Below are 24,203 nucleotides of genomic sequence, written 5' to 3'. Positions count from 1 at the left end.
AGCTTGTAACGACCCGGGAGAGAAAAAGCAAAAATCTCAAAAATCTCAAGAATCCAGCGTTAACACAGCAATATAATTACAGCCAACTGTCAACTAACAGGGAGGGTTCATCAAATAATCTAAAAACCCTTAATTAAAGCCATTAAAAGTGGCGATAAAAACTTAAAATCAGAGAGCGATTCTAAAAGGCAGCTGCCTCCGCCGCCACCTTAACTAGGTCAATTTCTCTCTTCAGATAATATCTAAACGGAAGAACAACACATCACATTATATGAGCTCCCATCAACTTTCACTTCTCTGCCAAGTGCTCTTCCCCACACACAAATCCACTAAAAACACTTAGCATTTGAGGTCTAAACATTATGTGAGCATATATTATCTGAGCCTATATCGTGTAACATTTGAGAAGAGCTATGTGAAAATGATGAAAGATTAGTCTCTAAGATGTATGTTGTTGCTTTTGGAGGAGACAGGAGATGAAGTGGTTAAAACGACTATGATAAAATGGTCTCAAGATGTGGGTCATAATATAGATATGGCAGTTTGGGAAAAATTATTGAAAATGGATTTAAAGTTTACTGCATGTTATACTTTAAAAGAAAAATATTATAAGATGATGTATAGGTAGTATCTGACATCGAACAAATTAGCATTAATGTATAAAAATGTTTCAAACAAATGCTGGAAATGTGGACAATGTGAAGGAACTTTTTTCCATATGTGGTGGTCATGCTGGAAGGCAAAGGCTTTTGGGGATATGATATATAATGAGTTGAAGAAAATCTTTGAAGAGACAAGAGGCCAGAATCCTTCCTGCTGGGAATAACTCAAGGAGAGTTCTCCAGAAGAAATTTAACATTTTTTATGTATGCAACCACGGCGGCCAGGATAGTATATGCACAGAAATGGAAAGACACTAAAATGCCCTCAAAAGAAGACTGGTTGATAAAAATTTTGGAATATGCTGAGATGGCAAAGCTTACAGCACTTATAAGAAATGAAAATTTGGAATGTTTTAAAGAAGATTGGGAAGTATTTTTGCTTTATTTAAAGAATTATTTTTACAATATGGACCTTTCATTAGGGTTTGAAATATAGTAATAACAGCACGTTGGGTTGGATAAATTGAGTAGCATTGTGAGTATGTATGTTTTGATTTATTAAAGCAACAGTTTATATGTATAGTTATTGTGAACTGCGCAGATAGGCAAGCGGGAAGTCAATAATTACTTACGTAGAATTAGATAAATGAATGTAATTTGAAATGTAAAAGCTATTGTAAAAACCAATAAAAATTTAAAAAGCAAAAAGATGTGTGAACTTCAAAAATTGTTAAAAATAACCCCTTTGCCCAATTTCTTTGAAATTTGGGTGGCAGCTTCCACCCATTGGGCACTACCACCCAACCCACTGTGGCCACAAAATGAATGTCTGAATCTCCAGATTTGTAATTTGTAATTCACCAGGCCCACTATGTCCTGGGCAAGGTTGGTTCCATCCTCATTGACAATTTTATACAATACCCTTCTTAAGATGACAGTGACCAGAACTGTACATAATACTCAAAATGCGGCTGCACCATAGATTTGTATAAGGGCCTTATAGTATTAGCATTTTAATTTTAAATCCCCTTCCTAATGATCCCTAGCATGGAATTGGCCTTTTCACACTGAGTCGACACTTTCAACGAGTTGTCCACCACAACCTCAAGATCTCTCTCCTGGTCAGTCACTGACAGCTCAGATCCCATCAGCATATATGTGATGCTGGGTGTGGGGTTTTTTGCCCCAAAATGCATCACTTCACACTTGTTTACATTGAACTGCATTTGTCATTTTGTCAGCCACTCATCTGTTTTGGATTTTACTACCCTAAATAGTTTAGTGCCATCTGCAAATTTGGCCACTTGGCTGCTTACCCCAACTTCTAGATCATTTATGCACAAGTTAAAGAGCACTGCTCCCACTACAGATTGCTGGGGGACCCCACTTCTTACTTATTTCCATTGTGAAAAATGTCTATTCATTCCTACCCTCTGTTTCCTGTCTTTCAATCAGTTACCAATCCAGACATGAACCTGTCCTCTTATTCCATAACTCCTAAGTTTACTTTGGTGGGGAACTTTGTCAAAAGCTATTTGCAAATCCAAGTATACTATGTCAACTGGATCACCTTTATCCACATTCCTGTTGACACTATGAAAGAATTCCAAAGGTTTTGTGAGGCATGACTTACCCTTACAGAAGTCATGCTGTTTCTCTTTTAGCAAGGTCCATTCTTCTATGTGTTTACCAATTTTGTCCTGTTAAGTATGCTTTCCATAAATTTACCCTTCACAGAAGTTAAGCTAACCAACCACCCTGTAATTTTATGGATCCCCCGGACCCCTTTTTGAAAATCGGAGTTACATTATCTACTTTCCAGTCCTCTGGTATAGAGCCTGACTGTAGGGACAAGTAACATATTTTTGCTAGGAGATCAGCAATTTCACATTTGAGTTCCTTCAGAAATCTTGGGTGGATGCCATCCGGCCCTGGTGATTTGTTATAATTTTTAGTTCCTCAACACAGTTTAGAAATCCTCTCTCATTACATCAAATTGGCCCAGTTCTTCAGCCTCCACACCTGGGAAGCTTCGTTCTGGAGAGGGTATCTGGTCAGTGTTCTTTGTCATGAAGACAGATGCAAAGAACTCATTCAGCTTCTCTGCTGCAATCTCCTTATCCTCCCTAATAATCCCTTTCATGTCCTCATCATCTAAGGGTCCAACCACCTCCCTGGCAAGTTTTCTGCTGCTCATATATTTAAAGGAGTTTTTTTTAAAAAAATTCCCCTTTACACGTCTGGTTATATGCTCCTCAAACTCTCTTTTTGCATTCGTTATTGTCTCCTTGCATTTATTTTGCCAGAGTTTATGTTCCTTCCTGTTCATTTGGGCAGGACTTCCATTTCCTGAAGGAAGTCTTCTTCCCTTTTATAGGTTCCCTGACTCTACTTGTTGGCCATGTTGGTGTCCTCCTGAACTTGGCAATACTTTCCTCAGTATGCATTCCAAATGAACTTCTATTATTCTGGTTTTAAATAAGTTCCATTCTTTCTGGAGAGATTTGACCCTTCTGACTTTCTCTTTCAGCTTCCTTTTTACCAGTCCTCTCATTTTTTAGAAGTTTCCTCTTCTGAAGTCCAGCGCATCAGCTTTGGACTTCCTTGGCAATGCTCCACTTGCATATAAGCTGAATTGGATCATACTATGGTCACTGCTACCCAATGGTGCTAAAACTCTGACATCTCGCACCAGATCCTGGGCATCACTCAGGATTAAGTCCAAGGTCGCCATCTCTCTGATTGGTTTTGCAACTAACTGTTCTAAGGCACAGAAATTTGGCTTCTTTTTCACTACCTGAATGTGAATTCACCTAGTCTTTGTATTGGTAATTGAAGTCACCAGTTATTACTGCTTTGTTTCTCTTTGATGCCTCTCTTAGTTTCTTCTCCAGGTCACTCTCATTGTTTTGATCCAGAGGGCAATAGCATATCCCTAATGGACATTTCCTTTCAGTCCTTGTAGTGTCACCCATAAGGTCACCCAGATTCCACAACAGTTCCTCAGCTGGTGTTTTCTCTGCAGGTTTTGTAAGTACACAGTCATCAGAAACCTCCCTCTCATTCTCCGATGATGAAGAAATGCATATAGTCCTACAGTAAGAGAATTGTGGATTGCCAGGAATTGGCATCTCAAAATCACTGTGTCCGGCGAGGCCAGCTCTCCTTATCTCCAAGGATGGAGTGGTGAGGGGGTCCGAGGAGGCAGCAACGGGTGGCAGCCGGGGAGAAGTGGAGGAATGACTGCCAATGGGTGGGGCTTGGCTGCAGTGGAGGAGGCGCAGAGCACTGAAAGTGCCGGAGGGGAGGCGCACAAGGATAACATCAGCAGGGGGTCTGAGCAGGAGGAGGGAGGAGGGAGAGAGACATTGGCAGCAGCTGTAAAGGGTAGACAATTACAGGGAATAAAAAGAGGCAGGTACAAGGAGCAAGCAGCATGGGATGGAGAAGGCACATGATGACGCTCAACTCCCTCCCTGTCCCTGCTCTGAGGCTGGACCCGGTAAGCCTAGCCGGACACACATGCTGACCAATCTTCACTTGACCTGCAGCACTTAAGGTAACAATAAGATACCCAGGGTCTGTTAGTTCAGAATGACACCCACACTCATCATCATAAGTATACTCCCCACATGAACTATCGCATCGCTTGTCACACCATGAATAATGGGGTCTGCTATTCACCCATTTTTTTCTACGCAGCTTCTGTTTCACATGAGCTTCTGTTTCAGAATCAAATGAACTCACTTTTCTGTGCTCTTGGTTCTCAGATTCCATATCTGCTTCTTGATGATCTCTGTTTTCAGATTCCATATCCACTCCTTCAGGAGATGTGCTGGAGTCCAGATCTTATCATGCTTGAGGGTGGGGAGTATTTTTTTATTTTTATTCTTATTTTTTACATTTTCTATTGCACTCTTCTTCCAAGGAGCCCAGAGCAGTGTACTACATATTTAAGTTTCTCCTCACAACAACCCTGTGAAGTAGGTTAGGCTGAGAGAGAAGTGACTGGCCCAGAGTCACCCAGCAAGGCTGAATGGGGATTTGAACTCGGGGCTCCCTGGTCCTAGTCCAGCACTACACCACGCTGGCTCTGTGATATCCTAAAAATGGACAGGGCCCTACTAAGTTTCAAGGATGCAAGCAGTAAAAATAGACCCACAGGGCACAGTGGTGTCCTGAACTCCACCATGGTCTCTGCAAAAGTGTAAAATGCCTCACGGTGTCTCATTTCAGCCAGTAACAATGCAAAAAATGGATGGGTAGACCCATTTCCTAGTGGTCCATAAATGTCTGAGATTGGTGCAGGGAGCCTATTCTGCACCTCTTCTGAGCATGCCTGGACGGGTTTTCTGGAAGTGTGGCCATTTCCAGATATGTCATCCAGTCACACATCCTTGGGTTGGGGGGTGGGGGGTTTTTCTATTAGTTCACTGCAAAAATAAAACTTCAAACAATTGTCATGAACTAGTTCGAGTATTCTGACTATTGTATGCAGAGTTACTAGACAGAAAACAGTACAAATCTTCTGAATAAATGTGCTTCTAATGTAATCACAGCCTGGCAGCAAAGTCCTTGGAGTTTGAAAGTAGGTTTATTGATAAGAAACATGCTGAGTCACTATGACTCCAAAACCCAACCAATAACCTACTGGATTCTGTACTCTCCTTTGCAAAAGCTTGAAGTGAATTAGGACTCCCACTTCATCCACCATAGGCAAGCATAGAAGCCATTGGAAAGAGTTTCAAACCCAGACAAGTACTGCAGTCATAAATAGTCTTCAATGCTCTCCTCAGCATTTTTGCCACCCAATTTGCAGACAGTGAGCATGGAAAGTATTTCAGGTATTGGGGTTGAGGAGGGTGCAGAAAGGGGTGAAAGGTGACAGCAGCAGTAGCAGTTTTCCTGCTGGCTGCTGACTGAGGCTGTCAGAATGCCCTTGGGAATACCTAGGAATACATGCTTTTTCTCCACCTCCATTGCTTCTGCTCAGTGCAGACTGGCGAAGCTGTTTCGTGTAGCTAAGACATTGCTGCACACATCTCCCCAGGTAGTGGGGGAGGAACCATCCACAGCCCGTTGTGATCAGTTTGTGTGTCACTTTGCAGATAAAGTAGCTCACATCCATGCTGATTTGGACTCCAGAGTTTTGGCAGTTCCGGCAGATGTGCCTCTGGTACCATCTGGTCCTATTGTGTTGGATTCTTTTCAGTTGGTGCAGCCTGAGGATGTGGACAAGATCCTGGGCAGTGTGTGGGCGACATCGTGTGCTCTTGACCATTGTCCTTCATGGCTAATAAAAGCTGCCAGGGAGGGGGCAGGTAGATGGTTGGCGGTGATTATCAATGCTTCATTAAGGGAGGGCAAGATGCTATCGTGCCTCAAGGAGGCGGTGGTAAGACCACTATTAAAAAAGCCCTCCCTTGATTCCTCCAACCTGGACAACTATAGACCAGTCTCTAACCTGCCCTTTTTGGGCAAGGTGATAGAGTGTGTAGTGGTGTCCCAGCTGCAGAGGGTCTTGGATGATATGGATTATCTGGACCCTTTTCAATTTGGCTTCCGCCCTGGATATGGGACTGAGACTTCCTTGGTCGCTCTAGTGGATGACCTATGCCGGGAACTAGACAGAGGGAGTGTGTCCCTGTTGGTTCTGCTGGACCTCTCGGTGGCTTTCAAAACCATCGACCATGGTATCCTTCTGGGCCGCCTCTCGAGTATGGGAATCAGAGGTACTGCATTGCAGTGGTTCTGGTCCTTTCTTGGAGGGAGGTCCAGAAGGTGGTGCTGGGGGACTACTGCTCGGCTCCGTGGCCATTGACCTGTGTGGTCCCGCAGGGTTTGTCTTGTCCCCCATGCTGTTTAACATCTACATGAAGCCACTGGGAGAGGTAATCCAGAGACTTGGACTGAGGTGTCAGCAATATGCAGATGACACTCAGCTCTATCTCTCCTTGTCACCTGATCCTAGGGAGGCGCTGGATGTCCTGAATCGGGGGCTGGAGGCCGTGATGGGTTGGATGTGGGCTAACAAACTGAAATTGAATCCGGACAAGACGGAGGTAATGTTGGTCAGTAGGAGAGCCAATCGGGATAAGGAAATTTTACCGGTTTTGGATGGGGTTGCACTCCCCTTGAAGGAGCAAGTACACAGCTTGGGGGTATTACTGGACCCGGCTCTGCTTTGGAAGCTCAGGTGGAGGCAGTGGCCAGATGTACATTTGCACGGCTTCGGCTGGTGCAGCTGCGTCCCTTTCTCGAGAAGGCAGATCTGGCCACAGTTACCCACGCCTTAGTCACATCAAGGCTGGATTACTGTAACGTGCTCTATGTGGGGTTGCCCTTGAAGAATATCCGGAAACTGCAGCTAGTGCAAAATGCAGCAGCTAGGTTTTTATCTGGAGCTGCCCAGTGGGAGCACATCACACCCATTTTGAAAGAGCTGCACTGGCTACCAGTTTGTTTCCGGGTCCAATTCAATGTGCTCGTTTTGACCTTTAAAGACCTTAACTGTTTGGGCCCAGGATACCTAAGGGACCGTCTGCTCCCAAGGGTTGCTGCTCGCTTGACGAGGTCATCTGAGGGGGCTCTGCTGACAATGAGGGAGGCTCGGTTCTCGTGCACGCGGGACAGGGCCTTCTTTGTTGCTGCCCCCAGACTCTGGAATGCTCTCCCGGTGGCTATTCGCTCCTCAGTCTCCATCACAGCTTTTAGAAAAAGTGTAAAATCTTGGCTTTTTGGCCAGGCATTTATTTGATTCTCTGCTGCTGCTTTTATGCTTTTGTTTTAAATTTTTAATCAGATTTGTTTAATTTTTCCCCACTAAATATTTTAATGGTATCTTTTTTACCATCTTGTGTTTAAACTTTTTGCTGTAAACCGCCTTGGAATTGCTTTAATGAAAGGTGGTATATACATTTAACAATAAATAAATAAAATAAATCTGAAACAAGCATATTGGCTGACAGCCAGTGGCTGACAACACAACCACTGCCACTGAAACTAATGAGAGTGTTAAAAAAGAGAAAGAAGAGGGAAACTGGAGGGAAGATAAGCCAGAATTTGCCCAACCTTTGGGTCTGTTCCTCTCCCTCCCCCCAAGTTCTCAGGGAGCCAGTTCTAAATATAGGGTGACTGAGGAGATTGTGTTCCTCAATATGGACTCTGGTTCCACACTCACAATTAACAAGGATTAATATCCATTACACACAGACTAGCCATGAAACAGAGAAAAAGAGAGCAGGACATGTAAGGAGTAAATAGCTCAGTTACATTGCCATTTAGGGATATGCACAAAACCAGTTTTTGTGGTTCAGTTTTAATTAAAAGTGAACATGTACCAGTTCTACCAGTTTGGGTTCTAAACTGTTAGAAATGGCCGGTGATTTGGTTCAAATAGAACCCCCTAGAACTGGGTCTCAAATGTTCTCCATAGACAATAATGGGGCTTGAACTGACCCATTATTCCCTATGGGTAGCACCCAGGGGTGCCAAAGTGGGATGTGTGGTAGGCCTCCATGGGTGCCAACTACCACCCAAGCCCCAGAGCAATCGGCCAAAGAGACTATTTTCTAATTATTTTGAATTATTTTAAAAAGTTTTTAATTTCTCCCATAGGGAACAATGGGGATTAGATTCTGTGATGTCACATAGATTCTACATAATGAATCCCTATGTAGAATCCCTCCCCCCAAGTCCTGCAATGCTGCCTCATCATGTTTCAGTAGATATTCTCCCAGTAGGGTCATCCAAGGCGTGAAGGTCATCCCAGCTGCCCAGCTAAAGCAAGCAGGCACCTATAATGGGCAGCAGTGATGTAGGAAGGTGCTGCAGGCAGACGATCACTTTAGTGACAACGACAAATACAGCGCAGGAGAAGGCAATGGTAAACCACTGGGTTTTTTTCAGGGAAAACCACATGGATAGACAAGATACAATGATTGTCCACGTGGTGCCGGGTGATGGGCCCCTCAGGTTGGATGGTACTACTGAGAATGAGCTGAGGAACCTTGAGAGTACCGATGGTGTTTATGACGCAGTTAGGTTAAAGCCTTTTGGACGTCTAGATGCTGATGTTGCAATGTGGGAAAAGAAAATCCAAAGCTGCAAAGACAGAATTACAGTGGGTACGTGGAACGCAAGATAGTATAGTTTCAGGATACAGGATTAATAAAAATAAAACACAGATTATTAAATGGAATTTAGCGGAGGAGGAACAGCAATACCCGAAAGAAAAAGCAGGATTCCATATTAGTGCTAAACCGATTAAAAACCTGGGGATAAACCTAATGATTCCAATAAGAATGAAAGAAAAGACACTGGAGGAGTGACAAAGACATGTCAATCCTTTTATTTGGACCTTATTTGGGCCTAGAATTAAATTTAAGATCATGCAAGGCATAAAAGAACGTGGAGGATTAGCTGTCCCTAAAGTAAAGTTGTGCCGTCGAGTCGGTCGACTCCTGGCAACCACAGAGCCATGTTTTAGTTGGTAGAATACAGGAGGGGCTTACCACTGCCATCTCCTGCTCAGTATGAGATGATGACTTTCAGCATTTTCCTATATCCCAGTTGCCCAGCTGGGATATATATTGTATATTATCAAGCTGCCCGAACCTAACTTGAAGTTATATTATCAAGCTAGTTTTCTGACATGAATTCTAGATTGGATCAACGCACCATATGGATGGATCATGAACATGGAAGAAGCAGGACTTTCAGATGGATTACATAAATATTTATGGACAAATACAAAAAGAACAGATGTGGATATTAAAAATCATTCTATTAGAAATAGTTTACTAAATATTTGGGACAAGTATAAAAACGAATAAGTCCGACTTTATCGCCTTTAGGTTCAATAATAAATATATATTTTTTACAAAGAGGAATATATTAAGAAATTTGAAAAATGGAGAGAACAGGCAAATGATTTGCAAAGTCTCGATGTTGGTAAAATAAAAATGAAATAGCTGAGAATCTTTTTTCAGACAGGACAAGTGCCCTTTCGTGGTTTCAATATTTGCAGATAAACAGTATAGTTCAGAAAGAGATACAAAAACAAGGGGGGGGGACCTTAGAGAACTGATACAATTTGAAATATTAATAACACAAAATTCAGAGCATTTATTAGGACTTATATACAAGTTGTCATTGAAGTATGACTCAGAATTGGAACAGGTAAAAGATTGCATGATTCAGTGGATGCAAAACATAAACCAAAAGATTGATATGCATCAATGGAAGTATCAATGGAAGGTGAACATTAAATTTACAGTGATGTCGGGATGCCGTGTTACCTGGTTGCTTGGGTGTCCCTGTGGAGGCTGGAGAAGGGCGTAGCATCCCTCCCCTGAGGCTTTTGTTCCCTTTAGGAGGCAGTGGGGATGAGAAGGGCCCAAGCTGGTCAGATCCCAGGGGGGTTGAGAGGGCAAGGCAGGGAGAGCTGCAGGAAACAGCTCCAGGGAGACAGCTAGGTTGGGTGTGGCAGGAAACAGGAAGCCAGGTCAGGAAGGGGGCGGGGCTGGAAGTCGGCTTGAAGCCCTGTCAGCTCTGCACTGGGGTATTTAAAGACAAGGCAGCTGGTGATGAGGGGCTGCTTCTGAGTATGGGAGCCGGGAGCTCTCCAGGAGAGGGAACTGGCTGAATGCAGCAAGCCAGGAGGAGGACTCAGGCTGTTCCCGAGGCTGACCTTTTTGGGGTTGCTCCAGTCATTCTGGAATTCAAGAAGGGCTAGGAGCCCACTTCGTCCCCTGGGAGTCTGACAAGTGAATAGCACTTTAAGAGAAAACTGATACAAAATGTATTTTTATTGGTATCTTACGCCCATGATGATTGCAAAGACAGATAATAAATCTTCTGGAAAATGATGGAAATGTATGAATCAGGCAGGAACATTCTATCATATGTGGTGGACATGCAGTAAAGCCCAGCAATTTTGGAAGACAATCCATTGTAAGATGCAACAAATCTTAAATATTAACTTTCTTTTACTACCATATTTTTTTTTTGTTAAGTATGACAAAACCTTATGTAGTGGTAAAATACACAGCACTGTCTTTATATATGATAACTGCAGCAGCTACGATTCTTTATGCTTTATATTGGAAAGTTAATTTAATTCCATCATTAGGTGAGTGGCAACTTAAGCGATGGGGAAATGCATCAATGGCTAAGATTACTTCATACATAAAGAACAAATCAGAGGATAAATTTGTTGTAACATGGGAACCGTTTATACATTATAATTCAGGACATAGTTTAACACCACATCCGAGATTTGGATTTTCTTTGTAAATAAGGCCACAAGTTTTATATTTCCAATTTTGAGGTTTATTTAGATATGTAGACATGATATTTAATTGTCATTGAGTTAGAATGAAAAAAGATGAGACATGATGGGGAAGCAGAATCCAAGCTGATGTATTCGATAACTGTGAGATGCCTTATGTGCTTTCTTTTTTCTTTTTTCTTTTTTCTTTTTGTTGTTGCTTCTTGGTTGTCTGAAAATAAAATAAAAAACAATTAAAGAAAAGAAATGCCAGGGGTTGACAGGCCTTAAAACACAACTGTCCTTTTTTGTTACAACATGAAAGAGGAAACTCTGCAGAAGCTCCACCCTCAGCTACTGCTCCCAAAACTATATGAGAGCTCCTAACATCCTGTGAAAGGAACCCTGCACAGAACAGCAGAAGCAGGGTTTACAAAATTGTGGCCTCCCCACTGCCCCAAAACAGTTGTGTCCTGGAATCCTCTCTCTGAGGAATGTGGTAACCCTAGCCAAGTGTATCATGCTACAGAAACATTCACATCTCCTTCCATCCTATAGCCCCCACACCCCTAAAAACACTTTGGAAGGAAAGGGTTGGAAGGAAAGTGTCACAGCTTTATTGAATGAATAGTAAAACATTTCAAGCATGGGGCATGGTACTCCACCCACACATCCCCACCAGCAGCATGGGTCCATGCTAAGGTAAAGGCCACTTCTGGGCTTCCTGCTGAAATCTATTGGACGAGTGCACTGGGACTCAGAGCGATGTCCCGGAACTAAGTCCAAGGGCTGTTCTTCCTAGCCACTCAAGCAAGGTCAAGGTACAGGCTAGGAAAACTTGCCAGTCCCAAGTTGTGAAATCTTTAAGGCCAGCAATATTTTGAAGTTAAGGAACCCCAAACAGAACTCTCTGTACCGCCCACCAGGTGTCTACACGAAGTTTTAAGAGACCCACACTGCTCCTGCCGGTTGTGACCAGGAAGGCTATATAAGAGAAGGAGTGTGAGGCAGCCAAAAAAGAATCCCTGAACTTGCCCCCCCTGCTGTATTCCTATCCAGCCCCCAAAAGGACGATCAACCAAGCCACACTGCAATCTAGGGTGGGTGGGAGCGATAATGTTTGGCGGATGAATGGCAGCTGATTGAGGGCTGGCACAATGTACACTTTGGTTCTGCCTCCCGGCCGCCTCCTAGCCAATCCCAGCCAATTCTTTCCCCCACACCCGACCCCATATTCACAGAAGGACAGGGCAAATCCAGCACACCCAGGGCAGGGCAAGGCAATCGGCCGCAATCTCTAGACTGGTTGATAAATGGGAAATTCCTTATAGCAGTAGAGAATATTTGTAAAGGGTTCAATGTTGGAAGAGTTCCCAGGAAGCTCAGAAACACAAATGCAAGACCCCGGGTGTGTGTGTGTGTGTGTGTGTGTGTGTGTGTGTGTGTGTGTGTGAATGAGTGTGTGTCATTGATTAGCTGCATTCAACTCAATGTAATTTGCCAATGCCATTATTTCTACCCAGAATAATTAACTAATCTTTACTGTTAGGAGTCAAGGGTGTTCAAGACTGTTTTGCAATGTTTTCTTTGGAAAAGCAGGCACCACCCACTCAGCTATAACCATTAAACTGAAGGTAAACCATAAAGAGTAGACTTGAAACACTGGGGAAAGGACAGAAATTCCATGGGAAAGTGGAACAAATTCCTTTAGACTGGGTGGTTTAAATGATCCTCTAGAGACAATCTGAAGGCAGTGTCTAGTACAACTGGAAGGAATATAGCTGTGTCACTCAGTTCATTTGACCAACACTGCCCTTGATCAGACTGGACTGCAAACTGCATTTTTAAATTCCTATTGAAAACTGCTTATTGAAATGGATTGGATTAATCCCATTTCCATATTGTTTCTTTTTGTCTTTACAATTATGTACCTTTTGAAAATGGGAGGCTTCTGGAATAGCAGGAACAATAAACATTTTCCACCAGGACCTAGACCTCTACCAATCATCGGAAACCTCCACATAATGGATATGAAGAAGCCCTACACAACAATGTTAAAGGTAAAGCTTTGTGTTCTTTCCATGGGTGTGCAAATGTCACAGTGCTATATTGGACAGAGAGCTCAGAGAGTAGTCATCCTACCCCATTCCAAATGCCAACTAGAGAATAGTTGGAGAGAACGGGGTGGGGGAAGGGGGAGGTGAGGGAAACCATCCATTGAATGGAACGATTTAGACGATCCCCTAGAGACAATACCTGGACATAATCCATAGTTCAGATGGACCTGTAGAAAAGAGAGGGATAGGAGTGCAGTGGCCAGCCATGCCCCTGTGCCAGAACATTCCATGACCCCCCACTGCGGATCTCCCCTGTTTCAGAGTTTATGTGCAGCATTTGAGATCACAGAAGGGAAATATCCCCAGGTTCCACTCTTGCCTCGGCAGACAAGTCCTGAACACCGGGATAATGGTGGGGGGAGGGGCTAGTTAGAGAAGCAGACTGGTGCAGAGATGTGGCTAGCCAGTGGAGTCCTATCACTCTCTCCTCCACACGTTCAGGCTGAATATCCAAATAGGGTACCTGTCTAATACAATGGTGTGAAAGATTTGCACTGTCCATTTCCATTGGCAGACATCTCTCTTCACTCCAGAAGGTGAACCAAGCTCAATATCAAGTCAGTCCATGGAGAGGACTTGAAGGAAGTTAGATATCTTAGGGTGTAGCAGCTTGTGTTGCAGCTACTGGGCATTTCTGTAATTATTGTTTAAATAATACTAGAATGTTTATACTTCTATATTTCATAATTTTCCCAAAGATAACTAATGACATTTTACATTATACATTTCATGTTCTTAGTGCAAAAAAAAAAAAAAAATTAGACTTGATCTTTAACTGTATTGCATAAATTACATTTTCACTTATGACTATATATTTTATATATTTTATATATTTTATATGTATTGCATATATTTCATTTTTACCAATTTCATTTTTCCTATGACTTCACAACCTCAAAAAATGTGATATATCTAGGAGGTAGATCCAAGTGGGAAACACTCTGCTGCTCCAAGATGCATCTATATATATCACAGCCAGAGCGGGGGAAACTTGCTGCGTCCAGAATGGGTGGAACTGCTTTGCTTGCAGGAGGGAGCTGATTTCCCCATGGCAAGAGACCACACAGTGGTGGTTGGCGGCAGCAGCAAACAGGCAGCAAGGGGAGAGGCAGCAGTTGGGGGGAGCAGCAACTGTGCAGCAGCTGTGGGGAGGGGGAAGGCAGCAATGGGAGGGGGATTGGGGGCCCATGGCAAAATCAACCAGAGAATTCAGTAGTTTGTATGAAACTAGTATATAGTCTAAAATGCTAGATCCGCACCCAGACCACAATGTAAGTTCATCCGAGTGATCATTCTTAATAGACCCATTCAAAACTGAAAATTAGGCCAACAACCAGTACTAGTGCTGCTATATGCAGATGACACAACAATTCTCTTCTTTACATAGATAGGCTTGTACAGCCATTCAAAAATTTCAGAAGATGGAAAGCTGACTCTAATAGAGAGTCTGTCAATTAGTTTATATAAAAAATGAAGAGGGGAGGGGTCAAATGCAACCTCACTCCCCACTGAACAGGTATCCTCTGTGTTAAATGGCCTGTGTTAAATGGTACTGTTTTTCATCATAAGTCAGTTGATATCATGTAGCATATGTATAAGGGCCAAGAGGCGATGGTCTATGGAAGAGACCTCCAATTTCCACCATAGTGTCTGTCCCTAGCTATCAAATTAAATGCCACTTTAAAATCCACGAATGCTACAAACAGGGCACCCTTTGGCCAGGCACAGTATTTGTCGATAAGACATTGCAGAATCAAGCACTGATCCACCATAAAGCACCCTTCTCTGACCCCTGCCTGTTCTTCAGTAATTATTCCCTCATTGTCCATCTACTCTCTAAGCTTGCCACATAAATGTCTGCTTTCCACTTGTTGCAGCCAAAATCTCTTCCAGTTAAATATGGATTGATGTGGGAGGAAAAACAATCCCTTGAATTGATGTGGGAGTAAAAAAAAAAATTCCTCTTCACTCTCTTGGGGGGGTGGGTAGCATTGTAGTAAGAGTAAAGGGTCCTGTCATCCGGGCTAATTCTTGCATTAAAATCGCCCCCTAGTAATACATTAGAATGCATTATTAAGGCATCAGCAATACATTTCTAAAATAGATCCCACGGTTTGAAGCTGTCAGCTCACTTTGTCTCATGGATGAGCCACCCCTGTAGTCAAGGCAATCCACTGCCCTGTGTGTTCCTTATCTACATTCTAAGCACTACACCAGCGTGATTAGAGTGCTGGACTAGGACTGGGAAGACCTGAGTTCAAATCTCAACTCAGCCATGATACTTGCTGGGTGACTCTGGGCCAGTCACTTCTCTCTCAACCTAACCTACTTCACAGGGTTCTTGTGAAGAGAAACTTATGTATGTAGTACACCACTCTGGGCTCCTTGGAGGAAGAGCAGGATATAAAATGTAAAATAATAATAATGATGATGATGATGATGATGATGATGATGATGATGATGAAGGTGAGAGCTATGCCAGAGGTCCAGCAATACTGGACAGGTCTCACCAGAGGAGCCAGACAAAGAGTGCCTCTCCCATCAACAATATGGTGAGACGTAACTTTAATAAATCTATACCAGATCGGTCGTCGCCCGGGTCAACAAGGACCATGCCAGGTGCTGTAGTCCCTGGACATCTGGTGGCAAGTGGGCAACAGGACTCAGGATCTTCAGTTGAGCAACCAGGGCTGGAGACTGCAGGGTTACAGGAAGAAACGTCGCTTAACCAAAAAAAAAATAAAATACGAAAAATGCCAACAAGGAAATAATGATATGCTATTACAAGTCTAGTCCAACTAGAAGAGGTTATTTTAAAAGAATGTAGCAAATTTGGAAAGGGAATCATCCAGATACAGAAATAACAGAACAAAGGCTAGCAGACCAGAGAAAATTCATAATAAGAAATAAAGTATTCACAGGAGCTGAACTGGAAGAACTGCAAAGAGCAACACAGGCTCAAGATATGGAAGAAGAATTACAACCAATTGAAGAAGTTGCTCAGGCACAGGTGGAGGAAGTGTTGGAAATCGATGATGCCACTGTTGCTGAACTGTTTCAAAATCAAAACCAGGCAACCTCCCCTTTGCCTTCACCTCAAAAACCCGAATGCCATTTAACAGAAAAGCAACAAGAACTAAAGCAAAAAATAACTGAGCACATGAACCAAACAACTACCAGGGTTCGACTTTCATCTCTAAAAACAGTTGCCAAAAAACAACTTGCTCAGGCATTAAAAGATGTCAATGGTGTACTTGCAGAAATAACAACCAAGAATTTGCAAGAAACAAACCAACTAATGTACAGTACAGCAACAATAACAACACAAGAGCTCAGATATAAGACCAGTGGACCTGTAAAAAAGGAAAGCAGTACATCACCTAAGTGGAAGATTAGATTAAAAAATAAAATCTCCAAGCTTAGATCAGATGCTAGTAAATTGAAAGATATGAAAGACAAGAAGCTGAAGAATGAAAACACCAAACAGTATCTGATCCAAAAATACCACCTAGATTCAAGGAAAATTAGAGAAGTCCTGGAAATAATAAAGCAGCAAATAACAGCAGTGTCGAAGAAGATTAGCAGATACGAAGCCAGAATTACACAACACAGGCAGAATCTCCAATTCCCGTCGAATCAGAGACGTTTCTACCAAAGCATAGAAGGAGAAACTGCAAGAAACCTAGAAACACACAAAAAAAGAACGAACAGTGCAATTCTGGGGGAAATTATCGGACAATCAAATAGATTAGAATAAAAAAGCAGGCTGGGTGAAAGAGGTCAAAAAATGTAACCAACAAATGCAAGACCTAATAATAACACCAGAATTAATAAGTGAAAGAGCAAAGAAAATTAAAAATTGGACTGCGCCAGGCGGAGATGAACTGCATAGCTTTTGGCTTAAACACCTAACAAGCCTCCATAAACAACTATCAAAACACTTCAATCACATTTTGCAAGGCGGTGATATTGAACAATGCCTAACAACTGGGAAAACTCATCTCCTAATGAAAGACCCAGCAAAAGGTGCAGTTCCAAGTAATTATAGGCTGATAACCTGTCTGCCAACCATGTTCAAATTATTAACTGGAATAAGAGCAGATGAAGTGATGCAACACTTATTAACTAACTAACAACTTCCAGTTGAACAGAAAGGAAATTGCCCGAACACCAGAGGCACAAAAGACGAACTTCTGATTGAAAAAGTGATTTTAGAAAATTGCAAGAGAAGAAAAACAAATCTAAGTGTTGCATGGATTGACTACAAGAAAGCCTTTGATTCATTGCCTCACACATGGATACTAAAATGTTGAGAAACAACTGGTGCCAGCAAAAACATTCAGAAATTTACCAAAAAAAAAAGCAATGAGCATGTGGAGTACATAGTTGACAATCAATGGCGAGACACTTGGACAGGTTAGCATTAGAAGAGGCATTTTCCAAGGGGACTCACTATCCCCTCTGTTGTTTGTAATCATCATGATACCACTTTCACAAATACTAAACAAAACAGGCCTCAGATACCAATCAAACATCTAAAACTTCAAGTAAAATCAACCATCTGCTGTACATGGACGATCTGAAGTTGTATGGAGAAATCCAGTCAGAAATCGAATCACTGCTAAACACTGTCCGTATATTCAGTTGCGATATAGCAATGGAGTTTGGACTAGACAAGTGTGCTGCATTAATAATGAACAGAGGAAAAATAACAAAAACAGAAGGAATAGGACTGCCCAATGGAAGCAAGATCAAGAACCTGGAAGAGAAAGAACATTATAAATACTTGGGCATTCTCCAGGCTGGTAACATCGCACATGCTGAAGTTAAAAGAAAAATTGGAAGTGAATACATCAGGAGAGTTAGAAAAATCCTCAAGTCCAAACTCAATGGTGGGAACACCATACAAGCAATAAACACCTGGGCTATACCTTTTATCAGATACACTGCAGGAATAATAGACTGGACCCAGGCAGAGCTAGAGATGCTAGATCATAAGACCAGGAAAATAATGACTATCAATCCTGCTTTGCACCCCTGCAGTGATGCAGATAGGCTATACCTCCCTCGCAGCTCAGGTGGAAGAGGAATGCTGCAAGTCCATCAAACAGTAGAGGAGGAGAAAAGAGGCCTTGAAGAATATATCAAGGACAGTGAAGAAAATGCACTTCAAATGGTCAATAACAATAAACTATTCAACACCAATGAAAGAAAGCAGGCCTACAAGAAAGAACAAGTCAAGAACCAAGCAGAAAAATGGAAAAAGAAGCCCCTGCATGGTCAATATTTGCACAATATAAGTGGAAAATCAGACATCAGCAAGACCTGGCAATGGCTTAAGAATGGCAACTTGAAGAAAGAAACAGAGGGTTTAATACTGGCAGCGCAAGAACAGGCACTAAGAACAAATGCAATAAGAGCAAAAGTAGAAAAGTCAACAACAAACAGCAAGTGCCGCCTTTGTAAACAAGCAGATAAAACAGTGGACCACCTAATCAGCTGTTGTAAAAAGATCGCACAGACTGACTACAAACAAAGGCATGACAAGGTAGCAGGGATGATACACTGGAACATCTGCAAAAAATACAAGCTACCTGTAGCCAAACATTGGTGGGACTATAAAATTGAAAAAGTTGCCAAAAATGAAGATGTAAAAATCTTATGGGTCTTCCGACTACAAACAGACAAACATCTGCCACACAATACACCTGATAGAACTGTAGTCTGGAAGAAAGAAAAACAAGTTAAAATAATCGACATAGCAATACCAGGGGATAGCAGAATAGAAGAAAAAGAAATAGAAAAAATCACCAAATACAAAGATCTACAAATTGAAATTGAAAGGCTGTGGCAGAAAAAGACCAAAATAATCCCAGTGGTAATTGGCGCCCTGGGTGCATTTCCAAAAGACCTTGAAGAACACCTCAACACCATAGGGGCCACAGAAATCACCATCAGCCAATTACAACATTGACAGTAAAATTCAGCCATCTCACGTCCTTGGGAAGGACTCGATGTCTGGATAAAACAAACCAGTCAATAACACCTGTCTGACTGTGTAAATAAATAAATAAATAAATAAATAGATTTTTTGGATCACATACCAAACAGTATCTGATCCAAAAATACCACCTAGATTCAAGGCATATTAGAGAAGTCCTGGATATAATAAAACAGCAAATAACAGCAGTGTCAAAGAAGATTAGCAGATACGAAGCCAGAATTACACAACACAGGCAGAATCTCCAATTCCCGTCGAATCAGAGACGTTTATACCAAAGCATAGAAGGAGAAACTACAAGAAATTTAGAAATACCAAATAAAGAAGGAACAGTGCAGTTCTGGGGGAAATTATGGGCCAATCCAATAGATTATAATAAAAAAAAGCAGGCTGGGTGAAAGAGTTCGAAAAATGTAACCAACAAATGCAAGATCTAATAACAACACCAGAAATAATAAGTGAAAGAGCAAAGAAAATTAAAAATTGGACTACACCAGGCGACGATGAACTGCATGGCTTTTTGCTTAAACACCGAAGAAACCTTCATAAACAACTATCAAAACTGTTCAGTCACATTTTGCAAGGAGGTGGTATTGAACAATGGCTAACAACTGGGAAAACTCATCTCCTAATGAAAGACCAAGCAAAAGGTGCAGTTCCAAGTATTTATAGACCGATAACCTGCCTGCCAACCATGCTCAAATAATTAACTGATAGGAGAGGAGAGCTGGTCTTGTGGTAGCAAGCATGACTTGTCCCCATAGCTAAGTAGGGTCTGCCCTGGTTGCATATGAATGGGAGACTTGATGCGTGAGCACTACAAGATATTCCCCTCAGGGGATGAAGCCGCTCTAGGAAGAGAAGAAGGTTTCAAGTTCCCTCCCTGACTTCTCCAAGATAGGGCTGAGAGAGATTCCTTCCTGCAACCTTGGAGAAGCCACTTCCAGTCTGTGAAGACAATACTGAGCTAGATAGACCAATGGTCTGCCTCAGTATATGGCAGTTTCCTATGTTCCTAACTGTAGTCGAGAAGAAAGAAAAACAAGTTAAACAAGTTAAAATAATTGACATAGCAATGCCAGGGGATAGCAGAATAGAAGAAAAAGAAATAGAAAAAATCACCAAATACTAAGATCTACAAATTGAAATTGAAAGGCTGTGGCAGAAAAAGACCAAAGTAATCCCAGTGGTAATTGGCGCCCTGGGTGCAGTTCCAAAAGACCTTGAAGAGTACCTCAACTCCATAGGGGCCACAGAAATCACCATCAGCCAATAACAAAAAGCAACTTTACTGGGAACAGCTTATATTCTGCGACGATATCTATAATAACAACAGCAACAACATTAACAATAAAATTCAGGCATCCCAGGTCCTTGGGAAGGACTCGATGCCTGGATAAAACAAACCAGTCAATAACACCTGTCTGACTGTGTAAATAAATAAATAAAAATATTATTATTAATAAGAAGAAGAAGAAGAAGAAGAAGAAGAAGAAGACTGACTACAAACAAAGGCATGACAAGGTAGCAGGGATGATACCCTTGAACATCTCCAAAAAATACAAGCTACCTGTAGCCAAAGATTGGTGGGACCATAAAATTGAAAAAGTGGTAGAAAATGAAGATGCAAAAATATTATGGGACTTCCGACTACAAACAAACATCTTCCACACAATTCTCCAGATATAACTCTAGTCGAGAAGAAAGAAAAACAAGTTAAAATAATCAAGAAATAGAAAAAATCACAAAATACAAAGATCTACAAATTGAAATTGAAACTGAAAAGCTGTGGCAGAAGAAGTCCCAAATCATCCCAGTGGTAATTGGTGCCCTAGGTGCAATTCCAAAACAACTTGAAGAGCACCTCAACACCATAGAGGCCACAGAAATCACCATCAGCCAATTACAAAAAGCAGCTTAACCGGGAACTAGGGATGTGCACAAAACCAGTTCGCCCGGTTTGGTTCGGATCCGAACCGGGTCCAAACCGGACCGGGGTGGTTCGGTTTTGGTTTTGTCCGAACCACCCCCCGGTCCGGTTCGGATCCAAACCGGTTTGGATCTGAACCAAACCAGTTCAGATCTCAAAAAATAGCTAGTCTTAAAGGAGACCTTGTGTTCTACCTGCCACCCAAATTTCAAGTCGTTTGGACCTTCCTCTGGTTTTTTTCAATTTTTAAAAAAATTTCAATTTTTGCCCATAACTCCCTATGTGGAGCACTTAGGGGCAAAAAGCTGGGGTGGGTGGTAGCCACCCATGGGTTTCCTCCACCCCAACAATCCCAAGGCAATTGGTTGCTCCTAGTATTATTGGTGAATTTTTTGGGGGGGAAATTCCCATTGGCTAGAATGGTGGTTTTGCGCTGCCCCAGACCCACCTCTGTGGGGTGGCAGCACCCCCAAAGTGGGTCCGGGGCCATGGCAAAAATGGCCTCAGTCCGTCCCATCAATCTCCAGAGAGATAGGAGTGATGGTTTTCTTTATTAAGATTTTCTAAGCATTAAATAATATCTAATTGTAAGAATAGAATGTGTGTCAGTGGGTGACAGGTAAAGCCATATAGAGAGACAGTTATTTAATGCCTAGGAAATCCTAATTAAAAAACCATCACTCCTATCTCTCCGGGGATTGCCGGGAGGGACTGAGGCCATTTCTGCCATGGCCCCCCAGACCCACTTTGGGGGTGCTGCCACCCCACGGAGGCGGGTCCGGGGCTGCCCCCCAAAAAACCCCAATCTAGCCAATGGGATTTTTTCCTCTGCTTTTCAAGAAATCCACCAACAATGCTAGGGGCAACCCAACAATTGCCACCCCAGCTTTTTTGGCCCTCTCTCTGGGCACCCTAACATGTAACACCCAGTCAGTCGACCTTAATGCCTACCTACTACCACCTATCCAAGCAACTAAGATGACACTCAGAGAGACAACACCAACTCTGTCTCTGATCTAACAAAAAGGCCACTGCTGCTGCTGCCTCCCAGCAGCAGCAGTGGAGCAGCACACTAAGCACAACAGCACACACACAGAGAAGAAGCAGGAGGTGGAGCAGCAGAGCAGCAGACGTGCTGCTCTGCATGATGGGTGATGTGATGCCCAAAGAAACCACCGCCTCACTCAGTGCCTGCCACTGACTAGGCCCGACAGACAGAAGCCAGCCAACCTGCTCTGCTCTGCTCTGATGCTCCCCATGGATGATGCACACACATCTGCATCCAAACCAGACCAAGTGCGCAGAGTCAGCAGCACAGGGGGCAGTAGCCACCAGCCCAGCAGCAACAACAACAACTACTGCTACCACCACATCCAGTGTTGCTGCTACACTAACATTCCCAGTCCAGTCACGCGCGCCACAGCCTGAGCCTAGCACACAGCCAACAGCTGCTGCCAGCCAATGCCTAGCAAGCCAAGCCAACATGAGGAGAGAGCTAAGTAGACGGCGCACACACACCAACCCATCACGACGCAACTGCAAGGGGAGAGGGCACAATTACAGGCAGGAGGAGGAGGCGAGGAAATCCTAGCACAGATTTGAAAGTTTAAAATCCACCAGGACATCTTCTTCTTTCTACCACCAGCTGTAGTGTCTAGTTAGTGAGTGCTGTGCAGCTGAGCTGAGCTGAGCTGAGCTGAGGTGTGTGTGAGGATGATGGTAGTTAGTTTAGTTTCAGCAGACTGAGCATTGAGCATGGGCAATGGCATTGGCAAGCAACACAACAACACTCACCTGCTGCTGCTGGTTCTAGAAGTTGCCTCTTCTCGTCTTTTCACCTCTTCTTTGTGTGTGTGTGCAGTGAGTGCATGCCTTTTGCCTTACTTGAAAGAAATGCTTCTCTGGTCCACCACCACATATTTGCTCAGGGACACAGAGAGGCCCAAGGCAGGTGGTGGCACCAGTGTGAGTGCATGTGTGCTGCTGGTGGTGTTTGCCACCCCAGGTGTTTTGTGTGTGTATGTGTGCGCTGCTAGCTAGGAGGGGGGAGGGAGGGAGGGGAGGGGGGAGGGGAGGGGGAGGGGGGAGGGGGAGGGGGATGTAGCAGAGGGGATTGAAGGGGGAGGAGGGTCCGGCTCAGAGTTGGTCAGCCACATATTATGCACACACGTGATCACGTGTGTGCTTCGGTGGGAGAGACCAGATTCTCATCATCTTGCCAGACCGGGGTTTGGGGGCAGGTGAGGTGGGCGTGGAAGGGAGGATGGTGATGAAGAGGGAGGAGGGAGGATGGGGGGAGGGATGGAGGGAGTCACGGGGGGGAGGGAGTCTTGGAGGGGGGGAAGGAAAAAAAACATGTAGACACACAGCACAGACAGACAGACAGCACACTACAGAAAGCATCCACACACAGAGACAGTGCTAGGCATCCATTCACACAGACAGACAGACACACAACAAGAAGAGACAGACTGAGCCTGCACCACACACACACACACACACACACACACACAGACCCAATTCCCCCCCTGCATAGTTATCAATCAATATGTTGTGTTGGCAGCCAGTTCATTGCTATTCTGATGGTTTTTGTTTTTTTGGCATCAGCCAACATCAACAGTGACCACAATCAAGATGAACATAAGATGATAATAATTCATTCGTTTCATTATAAAAAATCATCAAATTATTTTCTCCATGTAAACCAAGCCCCCCCCCCCCACACACACACATGTGATTTCTGGTAACATTTTCAATGAAATCAATTCATTTGGCATTCATCATGTTGTTCTGCCTTTGTTAACTTTTTTTTTCTTTTGAACAATTTTGAGGGTTGATTTTAACATGGGGTTTTAAAGAAAAAATTATTTACATGTTTATTTACATACAAGTATTTACAATATTTACACTGCATTAGAACGTATACCCGCCGGTGCCGCTAAATCTAGTACTATTTGGGCTGTGCTACTTTGGGTGTGTGTGTGCCATGCCCACGCCAGGTCCCCAAATGCTGACAGGTGGAGATATAAGGGCCTGTGCTGCTGCTGGTCAGCATTGGGTTTCTTTTTAGGTGGGCGTGGGCATTGTAAACGTCTGGCCAGTCGCAGCACTACAACTACTACTACCAATGCATCACACTACACGCTGCGACTGGCTGGCACGGCTCAGCATCTGTCACACCAGCTCAGCTAGAGGCGGAAAGGGGGAGGGTAGGGATAAGCACAGAGGTCGAGCCAGGCAGGTGACCAACCATGGGGCAACCCACGGTAATCACTCACCCAGC

General features: G+C 43.2%; 1 protein-coding gene across 1 annotated transcript in view; it reads left to right on the top strand.

Moving 5' to 3' along the window:
- Window positions 1–12,746: 12,746 nt before the first annotated feature.
- Window positions 12,747–24,203, top strand: part of LOC128340878 (cytochrome P450 2K4-like) — a 54,350-nt gene continuing 42,893 nt past the window's right edge. The window contains exon 1 of the mRNA XM_053286661.1: window positions 12,747–12,932. Coding sequence (XP_053142636.1) covers window positions 12,747–12,932 — 186 coding nt within the window. The remainder of the gene's footprint in view (window positions 12,933–24,203) is intronic.

This window comes from Hemicordylus capensis, chromosome 1 (genome assembly GCF_027244095.1).
Source record: "Hemicordylus capensis ecotype Gifberg chromosome 1, rHemCap1.1.pri, whole genome shotgun sequence".
Classification (NCBI taxonomy): domain Eukaryota; kingdom Metazoa; phylum Chordata; class Lepidosauria; order Squamata; family Cordylidae; genus Hemicordylus; species Hemicordylus capensis.
The sequence above is the reverse complement of the archived record's forward strand: the minus strand, read 5'-3'. Positions and strand labels throughout refer to the sequence as shown.